Source organism: Exserohilum turcica (assembly GCF_000359705.1).
Source record: "Exserohilum turcica Et28A unplaced genomic scaffold SETTUscaffold_1, whole genome shotgun sequence".
NCBI lineage: Eukaryota > Fungi > Ascomycota > Dothideomycetes > Pleosporales > Pleosporaceae > Exserohilum > Exserohilum turcicum.
In genome coordinates this window covers 1,630,003-1,645,434 of record NW_007359914.1, presented here as the reverse complement: position 1 = coordinate 1,645,434, position 15,432 = coordinate 1,630,003, and the positions used below count along the sequence as shown (strand labels likewise).

The window sequence follows — 15,432 nt, the reverse complement described above, 5'->3', positions numbered from 1 at the left end:
GCTCTCTTGGCTAGCTGGTTGCTGGGTAGGAGTGGCTGGGTAGGGGTCCTCTCTGTCCATTTCCCTGTCGATCTGAGCCTCTGGGCCTAGGCTCTCTTGCCTCTGTTCTAGCACTTGGGCTTCGATAGTATCGCTTTCTGGTGGCATTCTGTTGCTGGGGTTCTCTTATTACTAAGCAGAGTGGTCTGTGTGTTTTTGTTTTGAGTGTGAGACGTGTCCTAACTATCTGCTCTTATAGCTTATAGCTCCACAGCGCGCACGCTGCACGTCTTAAAACTTGCTGTAATTAGTTTCTTGTAAGGGATTTGTATATATTTAACAAAAATTACACCTATTCTAGAAAACTTGACGTTGGTGTAGGTATGATCAAGTCGCATTGTATGTCTGTAGTATCTACCATGGCTTTGAAGTATCCAATGTTATTCAGATCAAGAGACCAACAGATGGAGTGTCTCCTTTTTCCTATTTTTCTCTTCCTTTTCCTTTTCCTTTTCCTTTTCCTTTTCCTTTATCCTTTCTTCTTCTTCTTCCTCTTTTTCTCCCCCCTTTGTGCAAGATTAGCAGGAGGAAGTGTGAGAAATGAGATGAGATGAAATGAGACGAGAAAAGGGAAAAGGGTGTTGGTTGATTAGCGGGGAGATGTTGAGTCATATAGGTGGATAGATGGGTATAGAGATGTAGATGGATATGGATATGGATATGTAGATAGAGTGTACAACTAAAAAGGTAGGACTATGATAGGTAAATCAATATATGTTTTAGTAGAGCAAGGCAAAGAGAATACAAGTCGAAGATAATAGCGAGAAAAGTAGTATGTGTGACGTACACTTCTCACTCTCCCTCTCCCTCTCTCTCCTTCGTTATCACAACGCCAAACCCCATCCATCACATATCCACATGCACATGCACATGCTCAGGTACACCTAGTTACAGTCACAGTCACAATCACAACACAGACAACATTTCTGACTCAAACATTTATTCTTTCCAATTCTAACCCTTCACATCAAACTCAATACCGCACATGCTATCCCTGTACACTAAATGCCCCACCCTACCCATCCATCCCCCCATCTCCTCATCGCGTCCGTCCACTCCCATTCCCTCCCTATCCTCCGCTCCAATCCCAACTCAATCATTTCCCTCCTTCTCTCTTTTCCATCTCCTTTCTCCATCTCACTCGCTCACTCAAAAGACCAACGTTCCTTCATTTCAACCACCAACTCGAACCTCAGCAACGTGAAGTGTTCATTGCGAAGTGAGTCAAAGTAGCTTAGAGAGAAGGGAAAGACGAGGCCTCGAGGTAGAGAGGTAGGAGTGGAAGAAGGAGAAGAGAAAGTGAAAGAAAGGAAGAAAATGAGAGTCAGGGAAAAAGGAGGAAGAAGAGGAAGAAAAGGACTAGAAACAAGAGAGATGGAGATAGAAAGGTTGAGAGAGGGAGAGAGCAAAGCCCAATGTGCCGGGGAGAAACTGCAGCAAGGAAAAAAGATGCAAAAAGAAAGAAAAAGAGGAAACAATATCCGCTCAACATAAGAGAGCTCAAGTAAAAACATCAATAACTCCTTGGAGATAATCCATTCCAATCCAACCCCAGCCAGTTTGATGTGGAACCCTTCCTATGCAAATAACAATGTAAATCCCAAATCACGCCTCATCAACCCTATTCTGAAGAAGAAGAAAAAAGGGAAAGAAAAACCCTAGACCATTGAATCCAATGAGAAAAATAGGAGACAGGGTTACTAAAACACCATAGCAGAGTAACTGTGATCTCCCTCAGGACCTGAATCTTCTTCATCTTCAAAACCTTCCCATGGCAACTCTTGCGTATTGTCCTCTTCCTCATCGGCACCATCGTTCTTGTTGATACCGCCTCTGCCAATCTCAACGCTGTCGTCTTCATCGACAAAGCTGCGGATAGTAACCTTCTTCGCCTTCTTCTCACTGTGTCCCGTCTTCTCTTCCTCAACTCGGATCTGACCAGTCAGCTCCTCGACATCTTGCTCCGTCAGGTCATCAGCCTGCTGGCCCTCGAGGACATCGAAGAGGCGGTAGACTTGCTTGTCGAGGAAATCGATACGGCGGAGAAGATCCTGGATAGATTCGTTGAGTGCAACACGCTTGCGGTTGCCTAGACTGGGGTCGTGCTGTTCGAGAAGGGCGCGCTGAATGGCTAGTTCGGCGTGCAAGTGGATGCGTTCGTCATTGAGTCCCTTGACTACAAGTGCGAGTGCCTCCTTGGGTGATTGTGCAGGACGAAGAGTCGCGTCCACGTCGTCTGCGGTGCGTACAGATGCTGGTACAAGCCTGGGTACACGGAGAGCCTCAGTGGTAGTGGTGTAACCTTCACGGCGACAGAAAGTGCAGTTGTTGTTGTCATGCTCCTTGGGAAGTGCCCTCTGAATGTTAGCCGCATTGGCCTTCTTAGACGTGCTGAGCTTAATATCAGGAACAATGAACGCCGATGTCATCTCAGTAGGAGCGCTGCGGCGTCTTCGGCTCGTGTTGCTCGCCATTGAAGCGTCGATAGACTGCTTCGTCTGTGTAGCCTCGGCGTCCACGTCCGCGTTAGACAAGTTGCCAGTGTCTTCCTCGAATTGCGTGCCGTTGGTGCGTTGCGTAGTGTCCTTGAGCGATGACTTGCGTACAAGTGAAGGGCGGCGTTCGCTCTTAGCCGAAGCGACTGATCGAATGGTATCTTCGCGCGTCTGACGCTGAGATCGAACGGTATCCTCGCGAGGCACCTCTTCTGCTGGAGCAGACGAAGCCCGTTCACGGCCGGCCACTCGGTCTTCCTCCAGGAGGCGTCGAATCTGGGCAATTTGATCCTTGTCGATGTAGCTCAGTTCAGTCAGATCCAGGTCAGGAGGCTGGATAGTCGTCTGCCTGGCAGACACCGTGTTTCGCGAGATACGCAGCGTCGAACGAGGTGCGAGAGACAAGTCAGTTGTTGACTCAACCTCGCTTTCTACGCGCGCATGCTTCTCGGTAGAAACAGGCGCAGATGCACTTCGAGTGGAGAACCTCGAGTGGTTGGTAAAAGACTTTCGTGGGCTCTCTTGAGATTCAAATTTGCTGTTCCGCACTTCCTGCTGGACACGGTTCTTGATACGCGTGCGTGTATCTTCGCGGCGATAGCTGGGTCTCCGTTGTAGAGGCTCTTCAAAGGCACGAGGTCGGCTTGCACTCCTTGATGTAGTAGCGTCATCGAAGTCGTCTCGGCTCTTTCGGAGAGCCTTCTCACGGAGCTGAATCTTCCGTTGCAGCTCCGCCTCTTTCCTTGCCCACTGCTCGTACTCCTCGTCTTGCTGTGCCTGAAGCTCGAGCAGCTCATTGCGGAGATTCTCGTTGTCCAGGCGGATGGCCTCGTTTGTCTGCTCCTGGGTGGTGTCCTGGAAGTGTCGGATAGTCTCATCACGTCGATCAACCTTGCTGCGCAAAGAAGCCTCCAAGCGAGCCCAGCGCTGGGCATCTTCTTCCCGCCTGGCCTTGAGTTCGGCAAGCTGAGACCTCAGCGACTCGTGGTCTGCCTTGAGACTGGCGTACTCGGCTTGCTCTTGACGTACTCGTCGCAATTCTGCATCTCTGCGAGAAAGTTGCTGTGTGTTCTCGTCATGCTCGGCGCGCACACGAGCTAGTTCGGCGTGCAGGTTGGCATTCTCCTTTTCGGTTGCATTGGCAGCCTGGTCAAACTGTCGTCGTAGCTGTGTGGTCTCCTCCAGGTGCTGCGACTGGTCCTGGTCGAGGCGGTCCCGCAGGGCTTCATTCTCTGCACGAAGTATCTCCACTTCCTTGCGAAGCTCCTCGTTTTCATTGCTCAGAACCCTCTTCTCGTCCTTGAGCTCTTCACACGTCTGGAAAGCGATTCCAAGTTGGTTAGCCATGCTCTCCTTCTCCGTGTTCAATCGCTTCTTCTCGATTTCCAGGACAGCCACTTTTCGGTCGGCGCGGTCAATTCTTGTTCGGAGAGTTTGCACTGTGGCATCAAGTCCTAAGAAATTAATCAGTATGAATTCAAATCTCGGATTTCGCAAAAACTTACGCGTCTTCTCAATCTTCCAGCTGTTCTTCGCACTAGTATCAGAATCCTGGGCACTGTCGCTTCTACGGAACTTTTCCTGTGCTTGTGCCGCGGCCCGCAGCTCAATCAGCTCGAGATCCTGCTCTTCAATCTTCTTCTCTTGTTCCGCACGCTCGTGCTCCATCTCTGCAACCTTCTCCTGCAATTGCTGGAGCGCAGAAAAGATGGCCTTTTCCTCGTCCGGAATCGGGACGCCCTCTACTGGAACGTATGTCGGGCGGCGACCACCATTCGGTGGCGCAGAAAAGCGTGATCGCGATGTAGTCGTCTTGGAGAAAACTGGCGTGCCGTCGTCAAATACACCAGAGACCAGCTCGGTGAGGTTAGGAAGATCAGGAAGAATAAAGGACTGAGCAGTCGCGTTCTGGGCTGCGCTTTGCTTGGAGCGCGGCGTTCCTTTGCTGTGCACAGTATCGACGTTGCCGTCAATCTGGAGCGACGCCTGCCGGCTGCGGTTGCTCCAGCGCGAGTTCTTGGTCGAGTCAATTGTGACGGTTGGGGGTCGCTGGTCCATGAATGACGACTCGTCTTCAGACAGCTTTGCATGCAGCTGCGCAAGAGTGTTGCGCTTGCGGTCCTCCTTGGCGAGGGCCGGGGAATTGCGCTTGCTGGAGGGGCGGGGCGATGCAGCGTCGAGGTCGTTGCGAGAGGCGCGTCGGATAGCCGCGTCACGCCGAAGACTGCCCGTGTCTGCGAGATGAGATTTACGCGACCGGTTGGTGGGCGGGGTCACGTCGTAGAGGCTGTCGAACTTGGAGCTGATTCTGCTGGGCGTACCGCGGTTGCTACGGTTACCGCCACGCGCCTGCTCGACGGCCATGCTTTCCTCGTCGGAAATGCTGTGGTCAAAGTCGAGAAACTCCTTGTTGATCATGGACGTGTCGGGCTGGATCTGCTCGGAGCGGAAGGGGGCCCACGTGTTCAGCTTCTTCGCAGTGGAGCGAATGCGGGGATATTGGGGGAGTGTGTTTGTGTTTGTGTCGTCTGCAATGTTGTGCTGTGTAGAATGGTGAATGTCAGGGTCGTTCCAGAATTGAGACGACGAGTGGGTGCCCCCGAAGCCTGAACGCTGCGTGGGATTCGAGTCGCTCTGTCGCGGCGACGGCGGATCAATGTTCCTGGGGCTGTGGCTGAGACTGCGTGAAAGCTCGCGGATCGCACGCGCTTTCCCATCGCTGGCGGGAGGGGAAGACTGCATGTCGAATGTGTGAGGCTGCTGCGGCAGCGTGGTGGGAGATGATGGCCTCTGGCGCGTCGTAAACACGAATGTAGGGACAAAGAGATGCTCCGTAAAGACTACTGAAGCTAAACTAATGCATTCGAAAGGATCCCAAGCCCAAGAGCAAAAAGACGACTTTGGGGACTGGGGCGCGTTGGGGTGGAAGGTGCAATGCAGCGTCGAGAGTTGAGGCGGGAGGGCGTGTTTACCAAAACAACGCTAACGCATCCGGGCCCACCCACAACCACAAAGCACAAACAATCCCCTCCAGCCTCGTCATCCCGCCCGCGCGAGCACGTGATGCACCAACAAAACAGCGCGTGTGGAGTGAAGTCGTCTGTATTCGTTCTAGGCATGGTGGTTTTGCTGCCGCCCGTGTGTCCACGGCGGCGGCGCTGGAAAACAGTAATAATGCAAAGGTATCTCGAAGTCAATCCATCCCACTTCCATGCACTGCACACGTGCGCATGCCCTCAGATGCCATCCCATACCATGGCCCTCCTTTCACACAGTCTGTCCCACTTGAGCGTGACCCCGAGCACTACGACATGCAGCAGCAAAAGCACTAGCGAGACACCCATTGCGCCCAGGCTGAAATCCCTTCCCATGAGCCTGCCCACCCAGCTGACATGCAGGAAATCAATAGATGCGAGACACAGCAACGGGTACAGGATACGCGCATCAGACGCAAAGGGCTGGCACGGGGAAAGCAGACTAAACGCCTTTGCGCAGAACAAAGCCACTTTTGTGAGGCCGAGTGCGGCCGGGTTGCGAGATAGTCGGTAGAGCCTTGAGATGGTGTTGAGTGGTGGGGGAGGGGGCAGCATGAGTCGCTGCGGCGATGTCGTCCTCCCGTCCGCAGACGGAGGTGGGAGGTCCAGCTTCCTTCGCAGTATGACAGCTCCGTCTCCGGACGACTCTCTCCTCATCGGCGGCACGTCGGGTGGACTGGGTGACCGGTCCTTGACAGTGGCACTGAGGTTCGACGGCCCAGGACGAGCATAGTTGGCTGAAGTCCGCTTTTTGCTTGTTTGCGTAGGCGACGGGCTGGGTGTATCAGCACGCGATATGCGAGGGCTGAACTCGTCGAGTCCAGACGGGCTTGGATATGTATTGTACTCGTCAAACACCAGTGATGACTTGAGGACATGTAGAATCTCTTCGGCGCCGGGGCGCTCGTCAGGATCGAGCGCAAGAAGACGTCGGAGCGACCGGTACAGCTTCTCAGGCAAGTCGGAGCGAACGCGCTGTTCGGCGTCTATGCCCGCCCACGTCGAGATCTCGGCTCTCAGCTGATCCAGGTCCTCGTTATCCTCGTCTATACCGTCTGCATTACGATACGGTAGCCGCGCAAAGCACATAAAGTACACAATCATGCCGAGCGAGAAAATGTCCGATTTGGTCGTGAAGTTGCCAAACGCACCGCCTGGCCGCTCCTGACGCAGCACCTCAGGCGCACAGTAGGAAATGGTTCCGGTGGCGCCCGTCGAGTTTCTCGTCATATTCGTCGACTGTACTTCTCCAAAATCGCTGACCAGCACCCGGACTTTGTGCCCTGTGTGGTGCAGCAGGCAGTTGCTCGGCTTGAGGTCTCGATGGATGTATCCGTTGGCATGGAGGTGGCTGAGTCCAGACGTGATATCCTTGAAGAAGGAAATAATCTCTTCAAAGGGCATCTTGCGCGGGCCATGCATGTTCTCGGGATCCTCGAGCTGGCCCTTGGATCTCCTCCTGAGCCGCTCCTTCATCTGCTCCTTGGTGACGGACTTTTTGACCGAGTCCAGAATATAGCTGTGGAGATCTCCGCCGTTACAGTACTGCTGCAGAATGAAGGCGCACGGGACGCTCGGTCCAAAACTGGATATCTGGTAGTCCTCGAGCCAGACATGGCGGTACGATACCAGATTCTGATGCGACAGCGTCTGCAGGAGCTGCACTTCGACCAGCACTTTCTCCAGCCACTCGTGGTCGTCGCCCACGGGCACGCGCTTGCATGCAAACTTGCCGAGCTGGACTCCGTCGAGAATATGCTGCACCAGCAAGACCACGCCCTTGCCTCCGCGGCCCAACTCGCGCTCCTCTACGAAAAAGTCCTTGAAGTAGTTTGGACTAAACGCCCGCGCCGATATGCCCTGGCTCTTCCCCGCCGGCGGCGGCGCTGGCGTGCTCCCCAGGAACTCGGAACCCTCAGGCGCATGGAAATCGTTCATGCGCATGGGCGCAGGTGCTAGTTGTTTATGCGGCGACGGCGGGCGCGAACCCTGTTCCGATGTTGGCTGGCTCCGGCGCAGCATCTGGAAGTAGGCCGGGTTGACGAAGCCATTTTCTGTAGGGACGCCCGATGCATTGTTGTGCTCGTGGTCGTCGCTGTTGTCGCTGTCGTGGGGCGAGGGCTCGCGGTAGGGCCGGTGGCAGTAGGGACATGACGTGGAGCCCAGGGCCGTGATGTGCGAGGCGTCGCGGAGTGAGAGCTGCTTGGAGTGCTGGTCGTAGACGACGACTGCCGAGCCGTGGCGCCTGTCACCCGCGTGTTAGCTTGTGTTTGTGTACACGGCGTCGCTATATTACTTACAGGACAATCTCGCGCGACTCGGCCGGGGCGTAGGGTATGAGCGACATGCTTTGTACAGCGCACACCAGAGCGCGCAATGTTGTGGCAGGCCAGCCCAGGCACGTCTCGCCGAAGCCAGTCGCAGCAAGTAACTGGCCAGCGGATGTAATTGATCTGACGGGAAAATGCTACGGTGCCGTGGTCGCACCACCTAATTCACATGCGGGGAAACTGCGGAAGGGCTGCTGGGTCAGAAGGCGGGCCACGGGCGGTCGCAGGGCGGATGGCCAAGTGCTTCGCGATCGGGGCGCAGGCTTAACATGACCGGGTTGACGCCAATTGCGCTGGTTGTTGTCATGACATGGTGTGTTGTTTAACAGCGTCCGGGACTCGGTGGGGAACAAGTGGGAACGACCAGGGCTCTCCCAGCGGGCCTCGGGTCTTGGGCGTGGGATCGCTGTCTTTGCCACCAGCGGCCGCAACTGCACATGTCACTTGATTGGGCGCCTTGAGATGCTGCTTGGGATATTTGGCCGTCTTGTTGTTGTTGCTGTTGCTGTTGCTGTTGCTGTCGTTGTTGTTTTGTTCTTCTTCACTGCACAGCTGCAGTCTTGTTGGACGACCAATAGAGGTAGCTTGACCGCCCTCTACTTATCTACGTACATACACACGTAGGCACCCTGACCCAGGCCTGGCCCAGGCCAACCCACGACGCCTCTACAGATGGCTCTTGACCAGCATGCCGCCCTCCCACACCTCGCCCTTCTCCAGCTTCTGCCACCCGTCGACCGCGCCCACCTCGACGCACACCATGTGCTTGTAGCCGTCGTCGGGCGCAAAGTCGGCCATGGCCTTTGCCTTTTCGATCCACGGGTTCCACGTGACCGTGTCCTTGACGTTGTCGCGGATCACGTCGAAGCGGGGCTTGCCGTCCTCAACAATTGATGTCGTGTCCTGCTTGATGTCCTTGTACACGCGGTCCGTCTCGCCCGTAATCTTGAGCTGGTTGTCGCTCTGCGTGTGCGTCGACGCGTTGAGCACCTTGTCAATGTACTCGGTGCCCGACAGCCCCGTAATGGCAATCTTGGTCACGTCCTGGATCTTGAAGTACGTGTGCAGCAGGAACTGGAACTCGAAGCTCTCCTCGCCCTCGTTGCGCACCGTCAGCACCGCCTGCAGGCTGTCCTTGCTCAGTGTGACGCTGTACACGAGGCCAAAGTCGAGCGGCCACGCCTTGCGCGACTCGTCGCTGAGCGCCTGGCGGTCCAGGCCAAAGTCGAGCTTGACCGAGTTGGAGTCGAGCGCATCCTCGGCCGTCGACTTGCCCATGAACTCCCACCGCGACACGCGGGCGAAACCGTGCTGGGGCAGCGTCGACGTGGGGTGGCCTTCCTTGGGCGGCGGGCCGAATACCTGACGACAGCTGTTAGCAAGGCTGTTTCTCGCAGTCCGTTAACTTGGTGATGCATACCGGGAACACGACGGGAATACCGCCCCTCACTGCCTTTTTGCCCGTCACGTCGGCGGCGTCGCTCAGCCACAGGTTCTCTGTCTGCCCGCCATTGCTCTTCCAGCTCGTGACGGTCGCGCCATAGAGCAGCACCTCGATGCTCTCGCCCGACGGCAGCCTCGCAACCACCTTCTGGCTGCCGCCCTCTCCAACAATGTCGACCTGGGGGCCAGGCTCAGAGGCCGCAGGGGCATTGAGCGCAGAGGGGCGGTTCGCACGATCGACCATGATGACGTCTTTTGTGGTGTGGTAAGTAGTGGGAGTGGGAGTGGGTACGTAGTGGTGTTGAAGTGCTCGTGGTGTGGGCTGAACGACTACTGGTGGATAAGCTCACGACAGTCCAACTCGCAGCGAGGACTCGTTGGTTGCTTGAAAGGGGGAGAGAGAGAGAATGGGGGAAGCGGATTAGAGGCGACCAGACAAAAGGCAGAAGCGACGTGGTGGCATACTTACATTGGATACTCAGCAGCCGGCTCCGTTGCTCGAGCTTTCAGCAAGGAGGACAGTCTGCGGTCCAAGTGAGGGGCAAAGCTGCTTGCCTGCCCCACCAACACTTGCCAGCACCAAGCCATGCATCGACTGAAACACATGGCATGTTTCAGCCCGCCTCTGGCGCTCTTTTGGGCCACACGGTTCCGTGGGCAGCATGCATCTCGGCCAGGTGAGCTGCATCCTTGCCTGCATGGCTGGTGAAAGCGAAAGTGAAAGCAAAAGCGGGCGGCCGCGGAGGTATCCGCTTTGCCCGCATTGGCCGGGCCCTTCACCGCTGCAGACGTTGCTTGGGCCAAACCTGATTAGCTAATCCTTTTCCGCTTCGGGCTCCCGAGTGTCAGCCTCTGTCTACTGCTGCACCAGCAGTTACAAAGCCTCATCTGCCCGTTGCTTGGCTCATGCCTTGCTCAGCTCAAAGTCACTTGGTCTATTATGCCTAGATACACCTAAACCCAACAAATCCTTCTAGCTGCCACAAGCGGCTATATTGCACGTGCATCACCCCATCAAGCTCCCCCGTGTTCTCCTGGCGTAAAGTCCGTCGTCGTCAGGTCCGGGTTTCCCTGGATCACAAAGCTCTTCTCCTTGGACAGTCCGTTGAAAAAGTCGTCGTCCACCTTGAGATGGTCCTTGACAATCTGCTTTGGTGTGATTCCCAGCCACTGGTTGACACTAATGTCGCTGTACTGAGATGCTCGCAACACCTCAAGGTACACAACCGTCTCGTTTCCGACGTTCTCCAGATAGTGCGCGTTGGGCATGGGCACGTAACCCACATCACCTGCAGAAAAGTCAAATGTTCGAGACGATCCCGGTGCCTCGTACACAGTCAGGCGTGCCCTGCCGCTAATGAAGTAGGTCCATTCGTCCGAAGTCGTGTGCCAGTGCATTTCGCGCATCGCACCAGGCTCGACCGTGATGAGGGCGGCCGAGAAGCCGTCAGCAACGGGGAAAGTGACAGGGTCAAGGATCTTGATAGTTCCGCCTGGAACTCTGACCGGTTGCTGCTGGCTCCAGTGGTACGTGTAGGCACTTTCCTTGGGCATTACGCCTGCAGGCCCGGTGACGTTTTGCTCGCTGATATCCTTGGGCGCAGGTGTACCGGGGAAGATCCACAGCTGGTCCTGTGGAAGCTTCTCTAGTGTCTTGACAGATGTGCGGAAGTTCTTGGCCACGACTGACTTTGGGTTGCGGAGCATGAGTTCAGAGAGCAGGAAGGTGTTGTCCTCGTTGAAGGTGCCGTCGCTAAAGATGAGAAGGAATTCGCAGCCATTGTCGAAGGCCTGGATCGAATGCGGGATGCCCGGGGGAAAGAACCAAACATCGCCTTCCTGCACGTCGTCGATAAAAGTTTGACCGGCTTCGTTCATCGAAGCAACACGGACGCTACCGTTGAGCCTTGGAGCCATGTCAGCCCAGTCGTTGAATGTTGATCAGCAAGTAACTCACATGTAGGCCCATTCACCCTGCTTATGCCAGTGCAACTCGCGGTAAGCATTAGGACTGAGTCGCATATTGACACCAGCCATGGCCGTGGCAATCGGCAGCTGGTCGACATTTTGCGATCGGGCCCAGCCTGCTCCCGCGAGACCATGGCGGTTGTGGCTCAAGCCAAATGGCCACTTTGCATTGCTGACATCGCCCTTGTCGGTTGCAGGAGGAATGAACAGATCGCTGTTCAGGCGATCATATGCCTCTGTCCTGTTTCATTCTGTCAGCCACGCTCTCATACCAAACATCGACTGGCAACCTACCGTGGACCGGGCTCTGTAGGACCCGTCGTACCTCCTCTAATTGGCTGCGGGTTCTTGACATTGTCCAGATTGATGTAGAGCCCCAGGTCTGCGTCTTCAGACTGGCCCGGCGCAAGCTCAAACTCAGACGGAGGAATGACCGTAGTCTTCATATCGACGGGATTGGACGCTTTGTAGCCAAGCAAGTCCTCCGACCCCCGAAGGGAGCCCGAGGCGTCCGAAGGCAACGGTGCATTGGCGACCTGGACGGGATCCACGGGACCTGGGACTGATCCGGATTGAGGCGCAGGCAGCCCATAGGCCGGTGCTGCTAGGGAGCAGAGGAGTGTTGCTGCTGAGGAGTATCGCATATTGGACAATGGTCTCGTACCGCTGGAGCTACGACTGCAGAGCTACCGATGGCAAGCACACGCCTCTTTATACTTTTGCTGCTGTCCATCTTCTAGCTCTCCGAGTCAAATGCACCAGGATGTGCAATATCGGCACGGCATCATAGCTAAGGAGATCGTCCTTAACACAGCCAATTATTTCCAGCAATCACCGCCCCGCTAGCAACCACGGTGCATGTGCATGCGGCGTTCGGGCATCGTTCCGATGTTTGGATAAGGGGAAACAGCCACATGTGGCTGATCTGGGGTAAATTTGGCCACTACGGCTGCGGGTAGCCGGTGAAAAGCCGCTGCGGAGTAGTAGTACGTGACCAGCCCCCCCGTATCCGAGAGCTTGATTTGCTTTGATCCGATGCCGACTCCACTTTGCGATGCTTGGAAAAATGCTTGTCGCGATGCTTGTGCTTGTTGAGGATCATTTCCCGCCACGAGCAGGGATGCTCGATATCGTCATGTCCTCCATTTTTGCGTCATGACATGTTGGAAGAGGCAGTCGGAGCCTCAGAGTCGGCGGCTGCGGTTGAATGTCGTTTGCAATACGGTTCTCGAAGGACGGTGGAGCATGGCCGCGGCCGCGTGAATTGGAATGTAACGTAGAAAGCGATGCTACCGGATCCACCGGCCGCGTCAGCCTGCATGGGCCTGGTTCCTCGTTCCTAGTGCCTGGTGTTGGTGCCATCTGGGCAGTGAACGGACGACAGGCCACAACGAGTGTGTAGCGCGGAGGCGTTGAACCTAGCCTGGAGTGAATGAGCTTTCTGGCCCGAGGGATCCTATAGAAATTGCTCTATGACGTGTACCTCGGCGCCGCGGCAGCGGCAGCGGCCGGGAGGTGGGCATGATTCAACAGTCCAGCGGACGAAACAGCCTTCGAGTCGAGCAAACGAAGGCGCAGCAGCAACGTGGTCGGTGAAGCAATTGAGTAGCGGTGGAGCCCCATGTGGAGATGCGGCCTTAGGCCAAGCTTTATGGCGAAGGCTTGCCCTCGCTCGGCCATTTAGCTGTGGCTGACGGTGGCTAGTGAGCGCGCTAGTCCTCTCCCAGCCACATGTACTTCATCACAATCCCACCCCCGTGCATCCCCACGACCAATCCCAGCCTCTACAATCCGCCTCAACAAGTCCCGTCGTGCCGCCGAAACCGCCAGGCATCCTGCATGCACGACACAGTTGCCTGGACGGAAGCTTCTTGAGCCTCAGCCTATACTCGTTTGGCCCTTGGTGTACAAGCACAACCCCCCTTTCAAACCTGCTTGGGAACCCGGACCACGGCGCTCGAGCGCATCCCACGACATTTGTTCCGAAGCCACTCGGGGCAATGATAGTACCGAAACGGCATCGAAGCCCCCATCGATAAGCCAATCACTCGCCCTGTCCAGTTGCATGAGGTCCACCCCTCCCCTCCCCAGCCAGCACTGCAAAGAAAACGTGCTCATGCATATCGATGTCCCTCGTATCTCACATCCCCGTCGTACCCAGCGATCCTGCTCTGCCCATCAGAGAAAAGATAAATCCATGGTCTATCGTTTCATCGCCGGACTTAACTCGGTACCTACCAGGAGAAAAGCCGCACACGACTCGGTCCAACCTGACTTACTCCACTCGGGCATTGACTCTGGCGCCGAAAAAGGTACCAGCCTCATATTAGCCACGTCTGCGCGTGCGCGCGAAAAAAAAACTAGAGAGAAAAGATAAGAGAATTGGTACCTGAGCGTGTGATGGGGGTGTGTTTCGCGTTTTCCATGGACCGGGTATGCGTCCGTAGCATGAATGTGTCGGTATAAATATAGCTCAAATATAATTTCATATGTGTGGCGGTGAAGAGGTAAGTGAGCCGACATTGTTTATGAAGATAAGAGTATCATACAAGATACCTGGACATGCGTGAAACCAAAGAGTATATAAGCAGGTCTCGGCAACAATAACAACCACAACCCTTGGTGTCCTTCGTACACTCTTCTTCCCCTTCTCATCTGCGGTCCTCCTTTCCTTCTTCCTCTGTGCTCAACTGCGATATTTATCCCTGTCGGGGGTATTTCTTACCCACCATGCACCATTCTAGACCATACTTCATGCACTGAGAAATAAAAAAAACGAGCGCGAAATACGCCCGCAGTAGTAATCTTTCATAACTAGCAGCACTAGAAACTCACATAATCGTGTTGCTATGCCGTGTATACATATAAAAGGGCACCATTTAGTATCTATTAGATAGCTTCATAATTACTTCCTATAAGCAACTTCAAATAAAACAGAAGCACAGAGCAAGCCCATTATACTCATGCTCTTCCTGCCGTTAGGCCTGTGCGCCTATGTATACTATTCTATACCCAGTATCTGTAGAGCGCAGACAAATCGTACCATTTTGGTTGCAGTATCCCAGTGACATAGAGCTAAGCCTCTGACACCTGCGTTCGCCGCCATTTTTTGTGGATGACAAATGTGTATCCCACGACCTTAGTATGATTGATAAGCTCTTCTACCTTAGCCTCGAGGAAGCGCGCCAGGAGTTTACAGTGCCTATCAAATTTAAAACTAACAGGCTCCCGTTACAGAGATTCTTCCGCATGGCGGACTGAGGTCACGCCAACGCACCCAGCAAAAGTGTCCTGAAGAAATATGGGCAAATGTCTTCAACACCTCTCGAGCTGCAAAGCCAGAAAGTCTTTCTCATATATGTGATACTTCCAATTTTAAGTTGAACATGCGCTTTCGCTGTGTAGCTCTTGCGCGTTGTCCATCTTCACGTGCATACTCATCCTCAAGCTCACATCTCCAATTTTCGTTTCGAACCACACAGCGGCCAGCTCCCCCGCACACCAAGCAATGCTGCAAGCCATCCATGTCTTCAGATCGCGGGGTAGTATCCTTCAACTTCACAGCTATCAGCAATACTAATGCACTTCATAATTTTGTTTTTTCACGCGAATCGAAATTGGGTATCACTTTGAAAATATATATATATATATATATAACGTATTCCATCACCGAGCGGGCCACATCACCGAGTGTGCCACTTTTTCTTGGCATCACGAACTTCACGTACGAAAAATAATGCCCCAACAACAGAACGCGATATTAACTCAGCAAGAAGGTAGGCTTACTCTAGCTGTTCAGGCCTATCGTACAGGCCAGTTTAAGAGCATTCGACGCGCTGCAGCAGCCTACAACGTCCATCATCAGCAGATCTCTCGGCGGCTTCAAGGAATCACCTTTCGACCTACAACACAGCCAAATTGCCAGAAGCTAACTAAGTCTGAAGAGCAAACTATCGTACGATATATTCTTAACCTAGACTCGCGAGGATTTGCCCCCCGTCTATGTGAAGTAGCAGATATGGCGGAGAAACTACTACGCGAACGAGATGGCGAGCCTTTAGGCAAATGCTAGGCAGAGCGGTTCGTTACTCGTACAGACGAGCTTAGAACAGCCTTTAGTCG

The 15,432-nt window shown here is 54.4% G+C and overlaps 5 protein-coding genes across 5 annotated transcripts; all 5 read right to left on the bottom strand.

Annotated features, from left to right (window-relative positions):
* Positions 1–1,465: 1,465 nt before the first annotated feature.
* SETTUDRAFT_133370 (uncharacterized protein) lies at positions 1,466–4,952 on the bottom strand (the record flags this gene model as incomplete). Its single annotated transcript, XM_008022575.1, has 2 exons — positions 1,466–3,988; positions 4,040–4,952. The coding sequence occupies 2 exons, from the start codon at positions 4,950–4,952 to the stop codon at positions 1,740–1,742; spliced, it is 3,162 nt and encodes a 1,053-aa protein (XP_008020766.1). The 3' UTR covers positions 1,466–1,739.
* A 679-nt stretch (positions 4,953–5,631) lies between these two features.
* On the bottom strand, positions 5,632–7,922 carry SETTUDRAFT_113534 (uncharacterized protein). Its single transcript, XM_008022574.1, has 2 exons — positions 7,870–7,922; positions 5,632–7,814 (listed from the first exon to the last, which is right to left on the bottom strand). The coding sequence occupies exons 1-2, from the start codon at positions 7,914–7,916 to the stop codon at positions 5,771–5,773; spliced, it is 2,091 nt and encodes a 696-aa protein (XP_008020765.1). The 5' UTR covers positions 7,917–7,922; the 3' UTR covers positions 5,632–5,770.
* A 443-nt stretch (positions 7,923–8,365) lies between these two features.
* On the bottom strand, positions 8,366–9,721 carry SETTUDRAFT_162292 (uncharacterized protein). Its single transcript, XM_008022573.1, has 2 exons — positions 9,320–9,721; positions 8,366–9,261 (listed from the first exon to the last, which is right to left on the bottom strand). The coding sequence occupies exons 1-2, from the start codon at positions 9,584–9,586 to the stop codon at positions 8,566–8,568; spliced, it is 963 nt and encodes a 320-aa protein (XP_008020764.1). The 5' UTR covers positions 9,587–9,721; the 3' UTR covers positions 8,366–8,565.
* Positions 9,722–10,275: 554 nt separating this feature from the next.
* Positions 10,276–12,011, bottom strand: SETTUDRAFT_113529 (uncharacterized protein). The gene is made up of 3 exons (XM_008022572.1): positions 11,605–12,011; positions 11,300–11,551; positions 10,276–11,248 (listed from the first exon to the last, which is right to left on the bottom strand). The coding sequence occupies exons 1-3, from the start codon at positions 11,952–11,954 to the stop codon at positions 10,357–10,359; spliced, it is 1,494 nt and encodes a 497-aa protein (XP_008020763.1). The 5' UTR covers positions 11,955–12,011; the 3' UTR covers positions 10,276–10,356.
* Positions 12,012–12,022: 11 nt separating this feature from the next.
* On the bottom strand, positions 12,023–12,895 carry SETTUDRAFT_162290 (uncharacterized protein). Its single transcript, XM_008022571.1, has one exon. The coding sequence runs from the start codon at positions 12,670–12,672 to the stop codon at positions 12,409–12,411; it is 264 nt and encodes an 87-aa protein (XP_008020762.1). The 5' UTR covers positions 12,673–12,895; the 3' UTR covers positions 12,023–12,408.
* Positions 12,896–15,432: the final 2,537 nt, after the last annotated feature.